Source organism: Stegostoma tigrinum, chromosome 12, assembly GCF_030684315.1.
Source record: "Stegostoma tigrinum isolate sSteTig4 chromosome 12, sSteTig4.hap1, whole genome shotgun sequence".
In the NCBI taxonomy this organism is placed as follows: Eukaryota; Metazoa; Chordata; class Chondrichthyes; order Orectolobiformes; family Stegostomatidae; genus Stegostoma; species Stegostoma tigrinum.
In genome coordinates, this window is record NC_081365.1 from 31,412,071 (window position 1) to 31,433,069 (window position 20,999).

Consider the following 20,999-nt stretch of genomic DNA (forward strand, 5'->3'; position numbering starts at 1 on the left):
TGCTAAAACATGCATGACTTGGTTATAAATTATACCAAGTGAAGCTAGTTATAGGCTCAAGCTGCACAAGCATGACCGACACATTCATCTGTACTACTGTTTCAGTCAACGGCTGTAGTTTTAATGTTGTCCTTACATCACTTCTCCTATGTGTATTATATATAATCTTAAATATTTTGGATAGACAAAGCAAATCTTTTCAAAATTTATGTCAGCATTCATGTTCAAACTGGCTGGTAAATTCAAGGAACAAATAAATACAATGTAGTTGGTTAGCTTTATGATTTACTACTAGTTTTACAACACTGCACTATTTACCCTGCCTAGATGGTATCCTTCTTTTGTTCATTCTCGAATATGTCATTTATTATCCATCCCCAGTTGCTCTTGAGAAGATGATGGTGAGTTGCTTCCTTCAAATGCTATGGATACATCTAATATGCTGTGAAACAGGGAGTTCCACAATGTTGAATCCACACCAGTGAAGGAACAGGGCTGTGGTTCCAAGCCAGAGTGATTTGACTTGAAGGGGTTTAAAAGATATTGTCAATATTTTTGTAAATGATGCACATTGTGCGTCAGTGATGAAAGGAGTGGGTGTCAGAATTGGAGATGTGTCAATCAGATAGTCTGTTTTGTTTTCCATGGTGGTGAACTTTGAATGTTATTAGAGCTGCATTCATTCAGGCAAATGGACAGTATTCCACCACACTCCTTTTTCCTTGTAGATTGTGGTCAGACTGGAGTCAGAAGGTTACTCATGACAGAACTCCCAGTCTCTGATCTCTGTCTGTTCTTATCACTACAGTACTTCTGGTCAGTGGTAACACCAAGAATGTTGTTAGAGGGGGACTCAGTTATGACAATATATTGAATCTCACGTGGAAATGGCTACGATTCTTTTGAGATGGGCATTTCCAGCACATGTTTGGTGCAAATGTTAGTTTCCACTTATCAGCACAAGCCTCTTGCTGTATTCGAATTGGAGCAGCTTCAATATCTAAGGAGTAAAATGGTGCTGAACATCATGCAAGCATCAGAAAACATCTCCACCTCTGACCTTAGAATGAAGGGTACATCACTGGGCTAAAGTTATTACCCTGAGGTACACCTAAAAGAAATGTCTGGGAACTGAGGTGGTTGATTTTGTCCTCAGCCTCCCCATTCTCATTCGGGTGGAGGATTTGCACGTCAGGTGGAGCTCAAATTTAACATTGCAACTACTATTCTAACAATGTGTTAGTGAAATACCAATACCAATTAACTGCACTGAAAAGGAACAATTCCTGAGTTTGTTTTTAAGACATTCAAATTTAATTTTAAATCATACCTTTTGCTTTGAACTGAGAAAGGAAAATAAATCAATCATTCTTTCTCGGAATACAAGTTCATCTTATTCAATTACTTGTTTCTTTCACAATTTTTCAATCAATCAAATGCTTAAGTGGATTTTTTTTAATTCCCTTGTTTACTGGGATCCTAGATATTAAATGGCTGTTATGGTACAAGCAGAAGGGTGAAGTAAAAAGGCCAACTGAGCATCCCAGGATACAATACTCCAAGTGAGTGCAAATAAGATGCTTTCCAATTTATATATGGTGTTTTGTTTTCTCCTTTATAGGGAAAGAAAACATCTACTCAGATACAGATTGGCCAAGGACATGATTGACGTTGAAACAGCGAATTGTAAAATATGCTGAAATCAACAGCAACTTGAAATTGCCATGTTTCTCCACCACTGGCAAAGCCTTATCTCTAAGATATGGAAATACAAATATCTTCAGCTGAATATCCAAATATTTTTAATGAAACACTTTGTTTGTTACTCTGTGGGCTGAAGCAGCATTTTACTTGAGCAGTTTGTACATAAGGGTGTCTCCTCACACTGATGACGCAAATATGCAGTAACTTTTCATTGGATTCAACACATACAGCACATGACTAATATTAGAAGAGGTGATCACGATATTACTCTCAACTAAGGGACTCAGTCCTTCAAAGGATAATAAAGTGCCCCAATGTAACAAGTGAGGGGTTAAGATATTTTAGGAAGTGTGTTTCATTGTTTTAAATATCTGCACTGATGTGTTTGCTTTAAATGTTAATATAATTTTCCAGGGGGTGGTGAATACTTTCATGTGCCATTTCTTTATGGCGTTGGTTTATGGGTTAATGTGGATCATACTGCAAATGTATTTTTTTTAAATATTAGCTTCAGATTAATTTTCAAGGCAATTCTGGTTACTAAGAGTTGGTACAAAGCAAAGATTTCATTGGCTGAGTTGATGTTAAACCATTGTTAGACTTTCAGTGGAACTTTCATTATCTTCCCTGATGGAGGAAATTCCAAGCAGATATGTGTCTATGAATTTTAGTTTTAGATCTGTGTTACAGCAATTGCCAGAAAGGGAAGGAAGGTAAGTAAAATACATTGGATCAAATTTTACAGGGTCTTGTATAATGTGGACTTTGGTGAGAAATCAGGGAGAATTGCATTACAAGTTCACTGAGACCCTTCTTATTGTTGGAAGCGACTAGCTGCATTTTCCAACTAAGTTCTCGTTTTACAGGCCTCATTAACTATATATCTCATCTTATTAATATACAACTACTTGTCTTTCCGCCCACGAATTCCTGACATGGAAGCTGCCCTTCAAGCTACAATGACAACTGGCATTGAAATGGTGCTACAAACTCGTGTAGAATCAGGTAACCCCACTCACAATTGGACCAGGTGGAATCTCAGGGCTTCTTGCTTGCTCTCTGAGCATTTACTCAGCTTGAGCCTATCTGGATGCTGACAAAATCCTTGCCTTTTTGCTCTTAGCTCTGGCTTGGTGAGAGGAATCAAGTTGTCAATGTTTCTGTCTTGCATTGTCATTTAGCACAGATACAAAGCAAAGCAGCTTATCATGGTTGTGACCAGTCCTCAATCACATCAAGGGAGATAGCCTTCAGTTTAGAAGTCTCAGTGCTGCACATCAAGGGCAGCTATCCACATCAGGTGAGTTGGGTTTGGCACAGTCACTCAAAGCAGTCAGTGGCAGGACCGTCCCCTTAGTGAGCTGCATGTTGGGCAGATCACCAGCTGTCTTGGGTTTTTAATGCCCTAATGTAGGCTATTTTCTCCTGGAATGAGAGAAATGTGAGAACTGAGTGAGATACAAGTGGGTGGCACAGCTGTTTAAGCTAGTTCAGGTAGGACATGGTGATGTATCCCAAGAAAATGAGAAGGCAGCAGAGATAGTAGAGTAGGGTTTGAGGTGGGTGAATGAGTTGGATAGGGCCTGAACCATGGTTGGAATTTGATGCAGTAATGGAGATGGTCGTAGAGTTCTCAGCTGCCAAAAAGAGGGTCAAAGACTCGGAAGACAACTTTAGAGCAGGCTGGCAAGGTCTGATAGTAAGGCCTCTGCTGCTGGCCTTAGGGAACAAGGATATCATTCATAAGAACCACTAGACAAATGGTGCATATCTGCAAAGTGAGGAAACAAGGTACTTGTATCAAACATCTGGGATAAATGTCAGAGTAGAAAACTTTGGACTGATGGTGCTCATCTAAGTGCACATCTGTGTTTAAAAAAATGGCATGGGAGGCAGAGATACTGGTTTGAGAAATCCTGGACTGCTGAGTTCTTCCAGAGACATAGTAGTAGAAGAACTGGGCTAGTCTCAGATCTGAAATGCAACATAGAGGTGGTGTAGGTCATTAATGAGGCAAGTTTGGGTCAATAGCATGAGAAAACTTGACAAATTTGACACTTAAGCCAAAAAAAATTCAGACCATTTGATTCAGTCATTCTGAGTAGCAGCATTTTTGATGGGAGGCATTTGATTAACAGGTTTTCGAAAGAGCAACATGACATACAAAGCTTTACCCTCCAAATGTTTTGATGAATAGTCAAAAAATCAGAGCAAAGATAATGAAGGTTCCACTGTCTCTTACCAATTGCTCACTTGGGTTTAAATTTTCCTGATCCTTGCTGCTAGTTTCACCAACTAGTTGCACTGCTTAAAGCACTCTTTAATAGCAAATTGAAATTTGCTGGAATATGTTGGTTTTTAGTGATGTATGCTCTCAATGTATTGGGTTAGAAAAGAAAAGTACACCACTAGATTTCCATTTGTTGTGCCTCCCAAAGAACTGGAATTAGGGAAGAAGTAATGTATATTTATAAATGATGCATCTTTTTGTACTGATCTTAACTGAGGCATCCATAGATAACATCCTCAAATGTATGAGAGAGCAGTTGGCATCCAGAAAATTATGAAAAGTATTAAAGCCAAATATAAGTGATAAATAGGAATCAAACTATTTTGTTTACAAACTCTTGAGTTTTGCAGAGCAAACAGCAACTTGGATTATAATGTATATTATTTAGACATAATGAGCAAAAAATGGAAAAAGTCAACTCTGTTACATGTAGCATCATAAATACACTCAAAGAATGAGTTTACAACAGTGATGCACTACTGACTAGATCCCCATATAGATTTCACCTGGTTCATTTTTTTTGAAAAAATGAAAAATTAAAAGTTGAAGCTAGTAATTGATCAATATTTAATTTGCCATAAATGTATAGACATTGTGGGATGATTACTGAATACACAAGACGTTTGTGAAAAATATGCTAAAATTGTGCACGTTTGAGAGGAACTTATTCTCTTAATTTCTGTGGTGACCTGATATATGGGCTACTTTTTTCTTTGCAAACTACAGTCTCCATTTGTGATGCCCTTATTTCATGAATTTTAGACTTTCCAAAAATATGCACCAGATGTTTGTAATATATTCAGGGGTTGTGACCCCCCTGGAAAATCACTTACCTGCCCAGCATATTTACATGTTACTTGTATGTTAGCAGTGCAGGCAGTTAACTAAATTTGGGTCATTTAAAGTGACATTTCAACTTTGATTCATGATATAGAATGGATTCTATGTTTTTCTGTTATGGCAGTAAAGCATAGTAGATGGACCTAATGGTTTTACAAAGAATTGTTAGTCTTCAATCACTGAATTTCTGAAATACACATAAGTGAATAATAATGATGTCCCCTAATCCTATGGATCATTGTGACCTCACTTCGTTGCATGGAAATATACAAACATAAATCCCATTGTAAAAACTGAATTTAACTTATTCAGTCATTAAATGGCAGTGACCCAGATTAGTTAGCTTGATTCCCTGTACAAAAACAATTCATAATCTTTAATCTTTCCAGTTTGCTAAAAAAAATAAATGTTTTGAAGCTTCAAACAGTCTATACTGCATTATTTATTTAGTGGTAAGAATTCTGCTTCTCAACCTGTTTATATTCAAATGTGTTTTGAAAACTAAGGAGAGTTAGGGCATAGAGTGCTCCTAGAATTACATCAGCTACAAACTAAATTCTGAACAATTGTTAGTCAAACCTAGTGGATTGAAGTCTTGAAGCTAAAACTGGTATCTGAACTTGTATGGTGTTTTATAATGTTTAATCAAAAGAACAAAACTTGGGGGAAAAAACAAGATTTCCCATCACTCAGATTAATAGACAGGTTTATCATTTCGAGGGGAAAATTGTTAATTGGTGTCAAAGTAAAGAGCTCGATATTGAAAACTAGATGATGATCAGATTATACCACAGTTTATGAATGATAGAAATGAATTCTGAACAAGCCATACTCAAATCAAAACTATCACACTATTTCTCTACTACCAGACGTACTGAGTTTCTCCAGCATTCTCCGTTTAGGCAAAAGGACATACATTTTTTTGTATCCCAATCACAAAACCATTTGGTCACCATTGCACAAAAGATATAGAGAAAAATCGGGCACCTCAGACAAATGGTTAATTGAAGGCACCCAGGATTCCTGATAGTGAAGATTAACTTTCCTTTACTACATTCATGTTCTAAAAATCTGCATTCATTTCAAAATTAACATTGAAAAGCTGGCAAACAATATGCACATCTTAATAACCAATCACAATCATTCATATCTCTCCCTTATTGTGCTGAAATTAAAATTGACCTTTGATAGAATTAACTGGAAAAAGTTTCTTCTTGCCATTGTTAACTAAAGTCTTCATATGAAAAATAAATTCCTGCAGAGCAAACTGTTTACAGTTCAATCCTCCTCATTTTTCAGGCATTTTCTTTGCTTTTTTCGATCATTTGCCCAACATAATGGCATATACCTTGTTAGAGTGGGCCATCTAGTGGCATACAATGTTAGAACATAGAAATCAGTGTGTTTCTTCAGTTAATATCTAGGCCTTGTGAAAGAAATAAAACAGATACGGAAAATGAAATAACAACAGGCAAAGTGAGAATGAGACTTAACAACTCCAACAGTTCCTTTTAGCTAAAATAATTGGTTGGCACTGCAATAACAACAAATTCAAATAAGTGACCTTTTCACAAATACAAGCCATAACTTTCTGTAGTGAGTTGAATTTGAATTTAATGTGCAAAGCTAGCAGAATCTTTAAAACAAGAATAAAGGTGAGTTATTTGTGCATGGTAATAGGTACAATGAAATAAACTAAACAGTAAACTCTACCAATTCACTGCTTATTAATACATAAGTCAGCCAGCTGGTTCATACAAAGAGCCTCGTGAATCTCGTCTTTTTTGGGGGGAATAAAACTGCTTTCCATTGGCTGCGATGGGAAACATTCTTCTTTTATCGTGTATTTCAATAGGTAAGGGCAGGGACGGGCTTGCACTAAACAAAGTTATACTTTTCCTGGTTAGTTTCAAGACATGGTAAGTTTAAAGAGCATTACTCAGCAGCAATATTAGCAAATTTATGAACTCTTGTTTAGGGTTGTGAGAATGTAAGATACAGGAAGACCCAAGTCATGCATTAGTGCACACTTGCATGGAAGTCTAGGATAAGCATAACAGCAAGGAAAAAGTATAGTTCACAGCCTTTTAAATCTTCCTTGAGCTTTCCTTGTCTGAAGTGGGAGTGTGCTACTAAGCACAGTCTGAAAGCTCAAAGTACAGTGGTCATGATTTACAGGTACCTTCATTCTGTTTAGCTCTTCCATCATCCACTCCTCAGTTCCCATAAACTCCCACCAAAACTACCATCCACAGAATTAGCTCAATCTAAATGGACCATATGTTCACTGACTAAATCAAATTATTCCAAACTTCATGCTGATACCACCGAGCTTACAAGACTCCCTAAAATCTGTTATTTTAAGAAATAATCTACCAATTGTCATTTGCAGAAGAGGTCCAAATGAAGTGTTTTCTAATCTCACTTCAAATTTTAGTCAATGTCCCTCAGTTGTAGACTTTCAACTGGTGAAAATGTACTTGCATGCAACACCCTGTCTTAATATAAGAACTGTAACACTGCTGATATCTACCAAAAATCAATGGCTACATAAAAATTTGGAGACTAACACCGATATTCTGCAGCCATTTTTGTTTCACTCAAGGAAGTTTGACTTCCATTGGCAATTCATAACAAGTAATTACATCATAAATATTCAGTTCAGTCTGGATCATCGAATTTTCAAGATTCAGTGAGTAATTCAACAAACAAATGCTCAGAGGAAAGAAAATGAGACACAAACAAAGGAAAGAACTGCGGATGCTGTAAATCAGGGACAAAAACAGAAGATGCTGGAAAAGCTCAGCTGGTGTGGCAGCATCTGTGAAGAAAAAAAAATTCAGTGTTAACATTTTGGGTCCTGTGACTCTTCCTTAGACCAGAAGGCGTACTAACTTGTATAATATACAACAGAATTAGTACAGTATCCCTTTAAGTAATAAAGCATTCCTTAACACTTTAATGTATCCAACATAAAAGGACTATCATATTGTGACACCCCTAATCAAAAAGAGGGTAACCATAGGCTGATTAACAACATCTATTATTGAAAAAAGTATCAGAATCTGCTATTACTTCCTTAATAATTGAACATTTAGAAAATCATAATTGAATCAAGCAAAACCAATTGGTGGTTATACACCAGTGACCCCGTTTTAGGGGTTTAAAAAAAAGATTTTGGGACTGCTGTTCAGAATGACAAATCCAGTCCTCTTGTGTACTGCAAAAAAGTTTAGATACCAGCATTCACAAGCTTGAAAGAAAATAAGAATATTTCACTCCAAAAATAGAAATGGACAATTTATTTGTTAATACTGATTTAATAAAATATTCTACCAGAACAGTTGAAATATTTAAAAAGTTACTGAAAATTCAAGTCAAAAAGGGGTCAAAAGAATACAGAATAACATATAAACTAATTACAGATATTACTATTTTTCCCCCATGTTAAACAAATAAAGGGCATCCTTCTCAGTGGAACACTGGCAAATGAAAATAAACCTAAATAAAAAATACTAAATAGTCTTTTTATTTAAGAAGCATCCTCAGGTCATACCTCATTTCCAATGAACTCAACAAATAGAATGAAGACAGCCCTTAGCACTGCACTGCATCATTTCAGACAGGTGAAGAGTTACTGTTCAGCTTTGAAACAGATTCCAAGGAACAGACTTTGCTCAGCATTTAAACAAAACAAAAAATCTACAAACTTTATACCACACGGTTAACATAAATGAAACCACTACAAATGGTTACAAGGAAACAGAGGAAATATGCATGTCAGTTGAAAAATTAAGATTGTTAAATTTCTCCAGGTTCAGAGCAGCTCAGTATCACCTGCAGGATAAAAGTAAAATATTGTGGATGGTGGACATCCAAAATAAAAACTGAAAAATGCTGAAACACTCAGCAGGTCTAGCACCATCAGTGTAACAAAATAATTCATGTTTTGAGTCCAATATGAGTCTTTTCCACTTGTTTTGAAACATTAACTCAGTTTCTCTCTCCACAGATGATGCCAGAACTACTGAGTTTCTCCAGTGCTTTCTCTCTTTATTTCACCTGCAGTATGATTAATTGCTATAGGTCCTTACATTGTTTACAGGTTTCATTTAATGAAATAAAACAATGGCCTCTAAATATTCAATAAAGTAAGTGACCTTAAGAAGCTCTCTCAAGGTCAGATTTTATACACAAATAGATGTGAATAATACACATATACAATTATGGTACTACAGTAGAAAAGCCTTTCCATTTTATAATTAGTGCGCATGACAGCTATTTAGCTTCAACATTTGAACTCAAAAATATGAGGAAACTAAATGATAAGCTGACTGTGCAAAAGAATGAAGCCAGATTGAAATGGAACCAAAATCTGAATATGACCAGTTCAACAATGTAATTCACAGTTAATTAAGGAAAATCATCTGGCAGGACAAAGGCCATTCCTGAAACTGATCTCAAAATCCAAATTTAAGAACTGCTGATGGCTTTTCTGCAAATCTAAAATACATGAGATCTGTCCCCAAAATAAATAATTCCCACTGTGCAGGTTAAATAATTAGAACCAACAAATTATTTTTCAGTCTCTGAATTTTTTAAAAGTACACTTTAACATGACTTTGATAATGACTAACAGCACCACACTGACAATTGACTATAAAACTGAAAATATCAAAAAGAAATCAAATGCTTTAACATTTTCTGTAACTTTTAAGGGAAAGCAGCAATACACCCATTACACTGATAGAGGTAAAATCTGCAAGAACTGCAGATACTGTAAATCAAAAACAAAATCATAAATTGCTGAAAAAGCTCAGCAGGTCTGGCAACAGCTGTGGAGACACAGGTTAATTTTTCGGGTCCAGTAACCCTCCCTCAGAACTCAGATTGACACTGATAGAGGTATTAGTTTGATGTCGATGGAGGGAGCAAACTGAAGACCAAACACCGAGTCCCATCTACAACTGACCCCCATTTCACTGTCAGCACAAAAAAAATACCTACTTCATCAGTATCTAAGGCTATTCTAACTTTGATATTGTCTGGAAATGAAAACCACTGCTGCATTATTCTTCAACTTTACAGCAAAGTCAAAATTACACCCCCACTATATTTAATCTAATAAAATATTGAGCTGTATTTAGTGCATTTATATATTTATGAATTGTGAAAATAAAAACCACATTAGAAAATATCACTGGTAATTTCCCCATCCCCTCAAAATTAATTCTTAATTGCTCATAATTTTACCAGTGCTATTGTACAGACAAATCAATAGATGGCAGTATAAAAGCATAAGACATATTTTGAACATGCCACAGTTGATAGTGAACCAGACAGGATAATACTAATGGAGACACTGAGATCAAGAAACTACCATTAATCTGTTACTGTAATTTATGAAATATATATTCATTTAATAGCCACATTGTTACACATCATACAGTCAGTGATTTAAATGGTGATTAGCTTTAATACTTTCAGTCTCTTGAGTTTAGATGACCATAAAGCTGCCCAAAGTAAACAGCTACAGTCAGGTTTCAACTAGTATTAAGGCATGAATTATTCAGCCTCAAAGCTATGAAGCAAACCTACAAAGCTACCGACCGAACATAGGTTACAAAAGATAGTCATAATTTACATAAGGATGGATATTTGCCCTGAGTTTTGTTTCACCAGAAATTATGGTGACACAAGACAAAGCTGAACCAATGATTCTCTTCACCAATGTAACCTACAGAACAGACGTTGCCAAAACGAAGTTAATTTATTATCCCATTATTGAGTAAAGCAAATAAGATCCATTACCAATGTGAAGAAAGGAGTAGATACTTCATGAATTGGCAAAGACTATTTGCTTTTTCACAGTCTTCCGGCACAACGTTAACAGTGCAAAATCTAATCCTTTCTTCGGACTGAATAATCAGCTGACGCTGGTTCTAACAAAATGATACCAGACTTGAAAACCGACAACACTCACCCTTTCCAAACAAAAGGGTGCTGTCACTCATGACATCAGCAATAATGATATTGTTCTACTCCATGCTCACAAATAGCAAAGTTGATGTTCTTATCCTGCTACACAGTTCTATTAAAATGTTGGCACATAATCGAATGGAGGCAGTTTTACATTCAGTTGGCCATAATCAGTGTACAGATGCTGTGTGCTGTCTCTGATGCTTCTGCTTCCCCATATCCAGCATTATAAACTATTTTAAAATATTATAAAAAAACCTTGTTATACTTTGGAATTGATCCAACTAACGATGTCACAACTCATGAAAGTCAGTCAGCACTTTTTGTTGCCTTAACCAGAAACTTCTCAATTAATTTTGTTCTGTTAGAATACAATGTGGATGAAGTAGCTGGGTCATAAGACAAAAGAGGAATAGAAATTATTTTTAAAATGCTGAAGCTGTGCACAATGGGAAGCTGCCAAGGTTACAGTCAAAAATTACTTTGAAAGGCTATACATAGACAAATATATGTAACTGCACATTCAGAAATTAGATTTTTTTTAATAAAGAAATTTCATTTTATCTCAGAAAAGATTCAGTAGTGAAGGCCACATGCTTTTTGCACCTGTTGATAGACTGAAATGCAGCGAACAAAAGCATCTTCAGAACGAATTCATTTAGTCTGTGTCTAGATTAAATGATGAGGGTGGAGAGTTCAAAACTGGCAGTGTGTCCCCATCAGTGCAGATAACGTGAAAGGAATGCTGCAACAAGGCTGACCGATCCCAGAGACAACATGTAAAAATACTGAGACCGATAAGACCACATATTCCACTTAAGCAAAGTTCAGATGACTTTCAAAAATCTTTTGACAGCGGTAAGCAGCAGAGATCTCAAGCAATTCACAGGAGTGAAATTCAAGGAGAGTAAACTTTCTTCTTCTCAGTTGAACCCTGATTCTTAACGTTATGGCTAGGAAAAATACATAAGCATCATTCTCTATCTCCTATCAGAAACCTTCTTAAGAAACCCACTGAAACAGAGTGCAGTCAGTCAACACGCAATTGTTCCACCAGTTGAATGCTACTTTAAAATTCAATGCTCCTCAGAAATTCGGATGCCTATTCTCTGGGCTTCTCACTTGCAGATGAACAGCTCCTTGCTATGGATTGAGACGTGGTGAAATAGGAGGAAAGCAGGCAAATTCTCTCAAAATACTTCTTGCCATCTCGACATCATTGTTAGCTATTGCAAGTGCTCGTTTTACATCTTCAAAAGAATAACCTTCTCCCATCAGTTTTGCAATCTTAGCATCCACATTTTCTCCTGCTTGGCTACAATGCAAAGAAGTTGGCTCTTGAATATTATTTTTCTTGTGGTAACTATCAGGTGCAGTCCTGCGTGGGAGTGGTTTAGGTGGTCTGGCTGGAGCTTGTGAACTATCTGAAATAGAAATCAAAACAATGAAAGATTAAAGTCCAAAGACAAGGGAAAAGTGTCAAGTGATATACTTGATCATTACCACTTCGGTTTGTTTTTACTGAATTTTAGTAATGAAATGCCCAAGTATTCCTTCAATTTGTCAACAAAGAAACTAACTCAACTGGTATATTTTTGTATAACTTCAATAACTCACAGACTTTAGCACACCATCAAAAAATTACAATACAGAGAGGCATGTGCACACATCAATTATTGTCAATTCCTCATTAAACAAAATTTTGTAGCTTATTGAATCAGCTAATCTGGTTTTACGTTTTGTCAACCTAAAGATATTATACCTCTCAAAGAAAATCTACATAGTTCCACTGTTTTTTTGACACAAGCGTGTGAAGTCAAGAGCACACTGGAATGAGATTCAATATGAGTAGCATAACTGGAATGTGTGTGGACTTGAATACAGTGTTCAAAATAACCCCAATCTCTCATATCTGAACAGTTAATCTCACATTGAACATTAAAGAGTATCTGTGTCCAACAGATTATTTCGTTCCGGTTATACTTGGTTCCTTCAGTTCAGATTTTCCATATTGTACCTGCCAATGACGGGAGTTGATCATATTCTTGTGACATCCTGTTGGATTTCTGATTATCTTCAACCATCCTTCTAGCTGGAGGTACTGGAAAACTTGCTGGGTCAAAGACAGAATCTGCTTTCAAAGAAAAAATGTAGAAGTAATTCTTACTAATTCTTTTTCAACTTAATGGTTACTTAGCACTTTACCACATATCTCAGATATGTCCCAAACTGTTTTACATAGAATGTGTTATGCAAATAGTGAGAGTTGCTATGTGGTCAAGCAAAGTAACCATTTTACGTATGATACAGAGATACCAGTTGACTGCAATGACCAGATCTGAAAATTTCAACTTCCAGATGAGGACACCAGGAAAAACTCTTGTGTTTCAATAATCCCTTAGCAAACAGACAAGGATAGGGTTTTAACATTTCTACAAAAGCACAAAACCTCAAATAGTGCAGCTTCTCCCTCTGTCCTGCATTGGAGAGTTGGTCTGATTTGTGTGATCAAATTCTGGGCTCAAACACATTATTTTTTGACAGAGAGACACAATAGTGGATAACTTGAGTGGACTACCTGCGGAAGTCAAAGATAAATACTTCATCTTTTATTACTTGGTGATGAATTTAACTATGCGCTATGGATTAGCAAATTTCACTGGGTCTCTTTCACCTATTGACAAAGAACTTCATTAACCATTCCAATGCTATCCTGCCCAGCCTGACATTTTCTATGCTCCATAAAAAAAAAACTACACAAGATGGGTTTCTGAAGCATTACATTGAAAACCAACTAGCAATTGGGCTATTTTACATTTATTAGTACACAATAGGCAAAGGGTTAATTAATAACCTCACTCCAAAGAAGCTTTGGGAAACAGTGATCATTATTCACTAAAATTTTACAATAAGTTTAAATATGATGTAGCTCGTACTGAGACTAGGGTCTTAATTCTGAAAAAAGGAAACTATCAAGAGGCAAGTTGGGCATGGTGGATTAATAAAATACACAAAGATTTGCCAGTGAACAATGATTAAGTACTTAAAGTAATAGATACACATATAAATACACATTCCTCTTAAGCATAAATATCCAGTAGAAAAAGTGAATTATCTGTGGCTAACAAGTTAAAGTTACAGTAGATTAAAGAAAGAGGTTTATTAGGATTGCAGAAGACGTGGCAAGCCTGAGAAATGGAAGCAAGTTAGGATCCAGTGTAGGAAGACCGAGAAATGAAAACATGAATGCAAAACATCAAGAAACATTAAAACAGACTATTAAAGCTTATTCAAGCGCATGAAAATGTAATGATTAGCTAGAACAAATGTGGTTCCAATACAGATGCAGATAGGAGCAGGGAAATTGCAAAGTACCTAAACAATTACTTTGTCTATGCACTTTCATGGAAGGGGTTACACAAAATAACACTGAACAACTGAAATCTATTGCTATTAGATTCTAACTGGATACGAGATGAGCTGGGCCCCCAGACTGTGGGAGAAACTATAGATTTAATTTGATGCATTGGTGGTTGGTTTTCAAAATTCTAAAGATCCTGGCATGTCAAACTGAAAAATAACAAATGTGATCCCAGTATTTAAGAAGGGAGGGAAGGAGGGAATGGAGAACTACAGACCAGTTAGTTTTACCATCAGTGATGGGGACAATATTAGGGATGTGCTGACTTGGCACTTAAGTAAATAATAGTAAAATCAGGCAGAATCAACGTGGATTTCGAACACAAGTTCCGAGAAAGGTTCACTCGCCCTGAAATGTTAACTCTGGTTTCTCTAAAGAATGCTTCCAGACCAGCTGAGCTTTCCCAGCAATTTGCGTTTTTGTTTCTAGTTTACAGCATCTGAGTTCTTTCAGTTTTTGTATACTTTTGGGGCGTTCAGGACACTAGGAAAAGATGGAGAGATTGTTCTGTTAGTTAATGATGAATGACAGTTACATATTTGCAACTACTGCTTGGCATATTGTCACATTATTTATGCTTTCAGTACAGCTCATCCAGTCCTTCCTACTGTTAGGTCTTATTATCACTTAATTATTCAGCTTTCCTTCTATCCTAGCCTACTATCCATAATCTCCAGTACCTATCCCTTTCATATGTCTGTCTGTCTGTCTCTGTCTGAGAGCCATGTCCACCGATTCACTCACATCTTCCACCTACCCTCTTCCTACTCCCCCCAGTCACACCTCCCCTTCTGCATAAATGCCATTTTTTCCTGAGCTGCAAACAGGTTTGATGAAGATTCACCACTCTTGAACCATTGACGCTGCTTTGTTTCCACATTTTCTGCCAGACCTACTGAGTTTTAGCAGCCATTCTTGCCTTTTTCTCAGAGCTCTGGCATCTGCAGTTCTTCGTTTTACTGGGGCCTAATAGAAATCTCCTTAATTCAGGAAGCCAAGATGTGGGAATAGTTTTGGTACAGATAGAAATTAGTAAAAGGAAAAATTCATATGCAGGAGTTTTATACTGGCTACCTAACATAAACACTATGGTAAGATGGAGCATTCAGGAAGAAATAATGGAGTCTGTCAGAATGGCAAAGCAATAATCACAGGAGATTTTAATCTTCAAATAGAATGGAGAAGTCAGATGAGCCAAAGTTGTTTCAATGAGGATTTCAGAATGCTTTTGGGATAAATTCTTAAAACAAAACGTTCTGAAGCCATCCAGCCATGGTTGGTTGTGCAATGAGATAGGATGTATGAATAATCTCATTGTGAAGGCATCCCTACACGTAGTGAACAGTCACCATAACATGATTGAATTTTACATTCAGGTTGAGAGAAAAAGGAGTGGATCTGAGACCATTTGTTTAACAATTTAAAAAGGTCAATTATGAGGAATGAAAGAAGAATAGGCTAAAGTGAATTGCTAAGACCATAAGGCCATAAGACATAGGAGTGGAAGTAAGGCCATTGGGCCCATCAAGTCCACTCCGCCATTTAAATCATGGCTGATGGGCATTTCAACACCACTTCCCTGCACTCTCCCCGTAGCCCTTGATTCCTTCTGAGATCAAGAATTTGTCGATCTCTGCCTTGAAGGCATCCAACGTCCCGGCCTCCACTGCACTCCGTGGCAATGAATTCCACAAGCCCACCACTCTCTGGCTGAAGAAATGTCGTCTCATTTCAGTTTTAAATTTACCCCCTCTAATTTTAAGGCTGTGTCCACGGCTCCTAGTCTCCCTGCCTAACGGAAACAACTTCCTAGCGTCCACCCCTTCTAAACCATACATTATCTTGTAAGCTTCTGTTAGATCTCCCCTCAACCGTCTAAATTCTAATGAGTACAATCTCAGGATCCTTAGCCGTTCATCATACGTTAAACCTACCATTCCAGGATTCATCCGTGGGAATCTCCGCTAGACACGTTTCAGGGCTAGTATGTCCTTCCCGAGGTGTGGGGCCCAAATTGTACACAGTATTCTAAATGGGGCCTAACTAGAGCTATATAAAGCCTCAGAAGCACATCGCTGCTTTTATATTCCAACCCTCTTGAGATAAACGACAACATTACATTCGCTTTCTTAATCACGGACTCTAACTGCAAGTTAACTTTTAGAGAATCCTGGACCAACACTCCGAGATCCCTTTGTACTTCTGCTTTGCGAATTTTCTCACCATTTAGAAAATAGTCCACGCCTGTATTCTTTTTTCCAAAGTGCAAAACCTCACATTTACTCACATTGTATTTCATTAGATTAAAGAATAGTTCAATAGATATGCAGTGACAGCCAATTAAAAGAATACGAATTAGAATCATCCAGGAGAATAAAAGAAAAATTCTAAGGAAGAGACTCACTACAGAAATGTTAACTCAAAATATTAAAGATAGCATTAAACTTCGAGTAAAGAAATCATTGTGCAAAGACAGATTCGGCAAAAGGCAAAGAATAACTGAAAAATAAATATGGAGGAAAAAATTATAGAGATGAAAGCTAGTCAGAAATAAAAACAGATAGCAAGAATTTCTATAAATATTTTTAAAATAAATGACTTGATGAACACTGGTCACATACAAAGTTAGCTTGGAGTACTGATAATGGAAAATAAAGGGACAGTAGATAAATTAATGAGGAACTTTGCATCGACTTCACCATAAAGAATACAAACATCATGGAAACAGGTATAAATCAAGAAATTGAAGGCAGGAAGGAACTCAGAAAAATTACAATTGCCAAGAGGTAGATTATTAGCCAAGATCCAAATGAACATGGAGCAAACTTGATAGGCTGAATCCTACGTCTCATGTTCCTAATGTAAGAGTTAGCGATTTATAACGTTTAAACCCCTGCTATCTCAGTTCACGTTTACTGAACCAAACTGCAGTTTGTTACCTATCACTTTTCCTTTCATTAGTCTGCTGATTTGAAATAGTCATTCACTGATGATTCCTAACTTAACAGGCAATGACTAACGGATATATTAATTATACTAATCACTAATATTTGAAAATAAGCTAATTCCTTCCTACATCTGTATAAATGATCAATTCCTAAAAAAACAGAATACCACTTATGTAATATGGATCTCCCACATCTTTAGTAGTGTTTGGAAAATATTCTGGTTTCTGCTTTAGCTCTCCCTTATGACACTTTCATTGGAGGAGGTAGTAGGAGGATTTATTGTAAGTACTAATAGCAGAACAGTAATACTATTTCTAACAACTATGATCATTCTTGTATTTAGTAGTTTCTATATATGGCCAAAATCCAAAAAGCACCTGCCTTGTTGCAAATGTCACTAATACCTTGTTGAATAAGGTATTACTTAAAGATCAAAGCATTATTGCACGTAAATGAAGACAATGCATTATTTGATTTCAAAAATAAACAGTTTTCAAGCACAAGTTGCAAACTGTCTGATACTGGCTGAACGATGTATTGTAATACAACACAGGTCTGTGAAAGTTTATAAATAACTTGCTTCTACATTTGTCTCAAAAACGGAATCTGGTTTAAATTACCACAGCTTAATGAAGTGGTGAGAGATGGCAAAGTTTGACTGTTTTTGAATGATCTTGGCTGAAAATATCCAATTTAATGTGACTGCTTCTCAAAACTTCAAGAAACACAATTTAACCAAGTGCTAAATATCACAGCAATATTGCAATACTTGCAGTCCAAAAGATACAGCACTGAATGACACCAGATTTGAATTCAAACTCTAACCTAACGAAAGCCAGTCAACTCTACCAGGAGACGCCAACTATCTCTAAAACTAGCCCAAGTCAGTCCAGCAGTAGCAGATCTCCAAGTTCAAGCGCACAGTAATGACATACAAGGGGAGTCGGGACAGGAGAATATAAAAACTTAGTTGAAGATATGGAAATGTGAAGAAATAACCAGTAGATACATGATATGTTAAAATTCTTAATATTTACATATTTACTGTTAACATCTTCAATAAAGGATTCCTATATCACAGTTAAACGAGCTGACTAAACCTGTTAAACAATACTGCACCCTCTCCTTCCTGGGAGTTACTGCAGTGTCACCACTGGTTTGGATATAATTGAAGCAATACAAGTTTCCACAACCTGTTTCCATTATAAATGTGGACACAAAGCTTGACAATGGAAACAAAGACAGAACGCAACACTTTACGACAGGTGCTTAGTTACTGCTGTGTATTCTGGTCTGATTGTCTCCAACTGTCAAAAGTTTTCTTTGATGACAGCGTGTTGTGTTCGTTCCTCCGTGCAACAACACGACAGCTTACTTTATTAAAAATATTTGAAGTAGACTAGACAAGCTCGAAAAAAGTCAATAAAAAGAAAACACCTGCTGGTAGTCTGCTGTATGTCACAATATAATGTAAAATACCATGGAAGTTTTCAGTATGTTTGAACAAATAGAGGCTCATTCATGCTTCATTTTACACAACTCTATCATAACCGATGAAAAACTGAATTACCTGCACTAAAATGCAAAGGACCGTGTCCAGATGTAGGTCTGCTGCCTGAGCCAGAGGATCTGGGCAGATCAGGGAGGCTAACCCGTATAGGAGGTGGAGGCGGAGGCAAAGACAGAGGAAGGCTGTCAAGTGTACTATTATCACCTGTGGGCAAAACAAACACAGGTTTAAACCAAACAGGAGGTTGCATTGACATTTACAGGCTTAAACAAATCAAAAGGCCTGTGTGACAAGGTATTTAAGAACAACTTCAAATCCAAAATCTACTATGGACAAAATTGGAGATTAGTAGTTAAGTCACTACAGCGTTCAACAAATACAGTTGCTGATTTTCCACAGAATAAAACAATAAAGGCTTCTTACAGCACAATACCAGAAATAAACTTCTGATGAGGAAAATGGAAAAGATCCCATTACAACCAGAGTTCAGGGAGACAAAGTTCCAAGCACAACCTTCTATCCCGACCGTGTCGAAATGCGGCTGAGAGAGGGATTTGCTCTGTCCTGCTTCTCTCGAAGAGAGGTGCTGTAAACCAGGTGCCGAGGCACCTGCTCTATGGATTGCAGAGTAAATAGCTTTGGGTACTTTTTAGACAAAAAAAGTATGAGGGGGGTGGAATCAGGTCAGACAGTCCCAGCATTTTAGTTTTACTTTCAGTGTTCAAGTTGGAGTTTTGAAACTGAAGCTGCTTGGTATAGCTTGTGCTCTCTGCTGCTATGAAAAGTTCGCGTTCTCTCTGCTACTAGATTCATGCTGTCAGTGTTCCTTCTAATGGACTGGAGGAGATAGCAAGTGAGCAAATCTGTTTTGCTGAATTTCCTTTTGCCAAGAGTGCGTTTACGGGTTGCAGCTATATCGGAACAGTTGATGAGTAGTAATTAAATTTAATATTATTTAGTTAAGTATTTCAATAGAATGAAAGTTATGCCAATTCTTCTTTTAATGTTTGTATTTTAACTGTGGCACAAGAATAAAGCAGGTTATGCTTAAAGCCTAGTAGTCTAACGAAGTGAAGCATATCTGGAATGCAGCATCTTACACTTACTTTTAAATAAGATAAAAGTTAGTTTTTTAGATAAAATAAAAGTTAGGTCCTAGGCTGTCTCCTTGGTGTTTTGATGAGGTTTGGTCTGGTCCACAACAACTCCCACCCAGAAGTATGCTGAACTGAAGCCAAAAACATCCAAATCTCCAGGGCACCTCTTCAAATAGCAAAAGACTGCTCAAATAAAGACATAATACCCATTTTAGAAACAAATGCAGCAAGAACAGAATGCTGAATATGCAATGGAAGCACGGTCTGTTTTCACAGTAGTACAGAGGCCATTCGCATCATCATGCCTGCAAAATTTCTATTGCCTGGTGTCAATCTCCTGCTTTTCCTATATCCCTGCACACCATTTCCATCCAAGCAATCAGCAAATAAACCAACTGAACCTGCATCTACCACATTTTCCAGGGAGTACATTTCATAACCTAAGTGTACGTGAGAAAAAAGATTGTTCTCAAATCACCTTTCCTTCACAGGCATCATTTTTTTAGTGGTCAAATCCACTCCTTATTAAGGACAACTTTAGATCAAAGAAAAATGTTTTTTTTTAAAACTTACCATAATTTGGAGACTGAAGAGTTGGCTGCTATCACATGCACACCCACCACAGCACATTTTCATTTGCCTCCAGACCTCATAATATATTCATGCAATTCTGAGATGGCCCCAAGAGATAACCTGCATCAGCAAGCTTGAATTGTATTGACAGATTGCAGGTGTTGTGTAGAATTTCTTCCTCAGTGTCTCTCAAAAGTTTTTTTTTTCAGGATAACGAGTAGGTCAATAGGTTCCTGTAGTCTATGCTGCCGGTCAATAATGTGATGACTGATGAGTTCCCCAATGACATACAACTACATTTTCCACACATTGTTCTTCCCTCAATTTAAAATTAACAATTCACAAACATTAACTGCATCTCACCACTACTCTTGAAAGATCTAGCTCTAATGATCAAGCTATGTAACCTAACCCTAAACACACCAAGCAGTAGAAACTCTTTTTCTATCTACCCTATCAAATCCTCTTAATATCGTGAAAACTTCTTTCAAACTGTTCCTTCATTCTCTAAATTTCAAGGAATACATCCCTATTATGTTTAATGGCTTCTTATAGTTTAACTCTTGCAGTCCAAGCTTTATTCTAGTAAATCTATGTTGCCCTCCCTTCAAAGATAATCTATCATTACAACTAAAAT

The 20,999-nt window shown here is 36.7% G+C and overlaps 2 protein-coding genes across 5 annotated transcripts in view; one reads left to right on the top strand and one right to left on the bottom strand.

Annotated features, from left to right (window-relative positions):
- Positions 1-5,258, top strand: part of alcama (activated leukocyte cell adhesion molecule a) — a 295,957-nt gene extending 290,699 nt beyond the window's left edge. For both annotated transcript variants that reach the window (XM_048540637.2, XM_059650261.1), the window contains exon 16: positions 1,622-5,258. The gene's annotated coding sequence lies outside the window, so the exon portion shown is untranslated. The remainder of the gene's footprint in view (positions 1-1,621) is intronic.
- A 4,970-nt stretch (positions 5,259-10,228) lies between these two features.
- cblb (Cbl proto-oncogene B, E3 ubiquitin protein ligase) overlaps positions 10,229-20,999 on the bottom strand; it is a 160,977-nt gene continuing 150,206 nt past the window's right edge. For 2 of the 3 annotated variants that reach the window (XM_059650264.1, XM_059650262.1), the window contains 3 exons: positions 18,753-18,896; positions 12,831-12,947; positions 10,229-12,237 (listed from right to left, as the gene is read on the bottom strand). In XM_059650264.1, coding sequence (XP_059506247.1) covers positions 11,957-12,237; positions 12,831-12,947; positions 18,753-18,896 — 542 coding nt within the window. In that variant the 3' untranslated portion in view covers positions 10,229-11,956. The remainder of the gene's footprint in view (positions 12,238-12,830; positions 12,948-18,752; positions 18,897-20,999) is intronic. The other variant, XM_059650263.1, reaches the window with a different exon arrangement.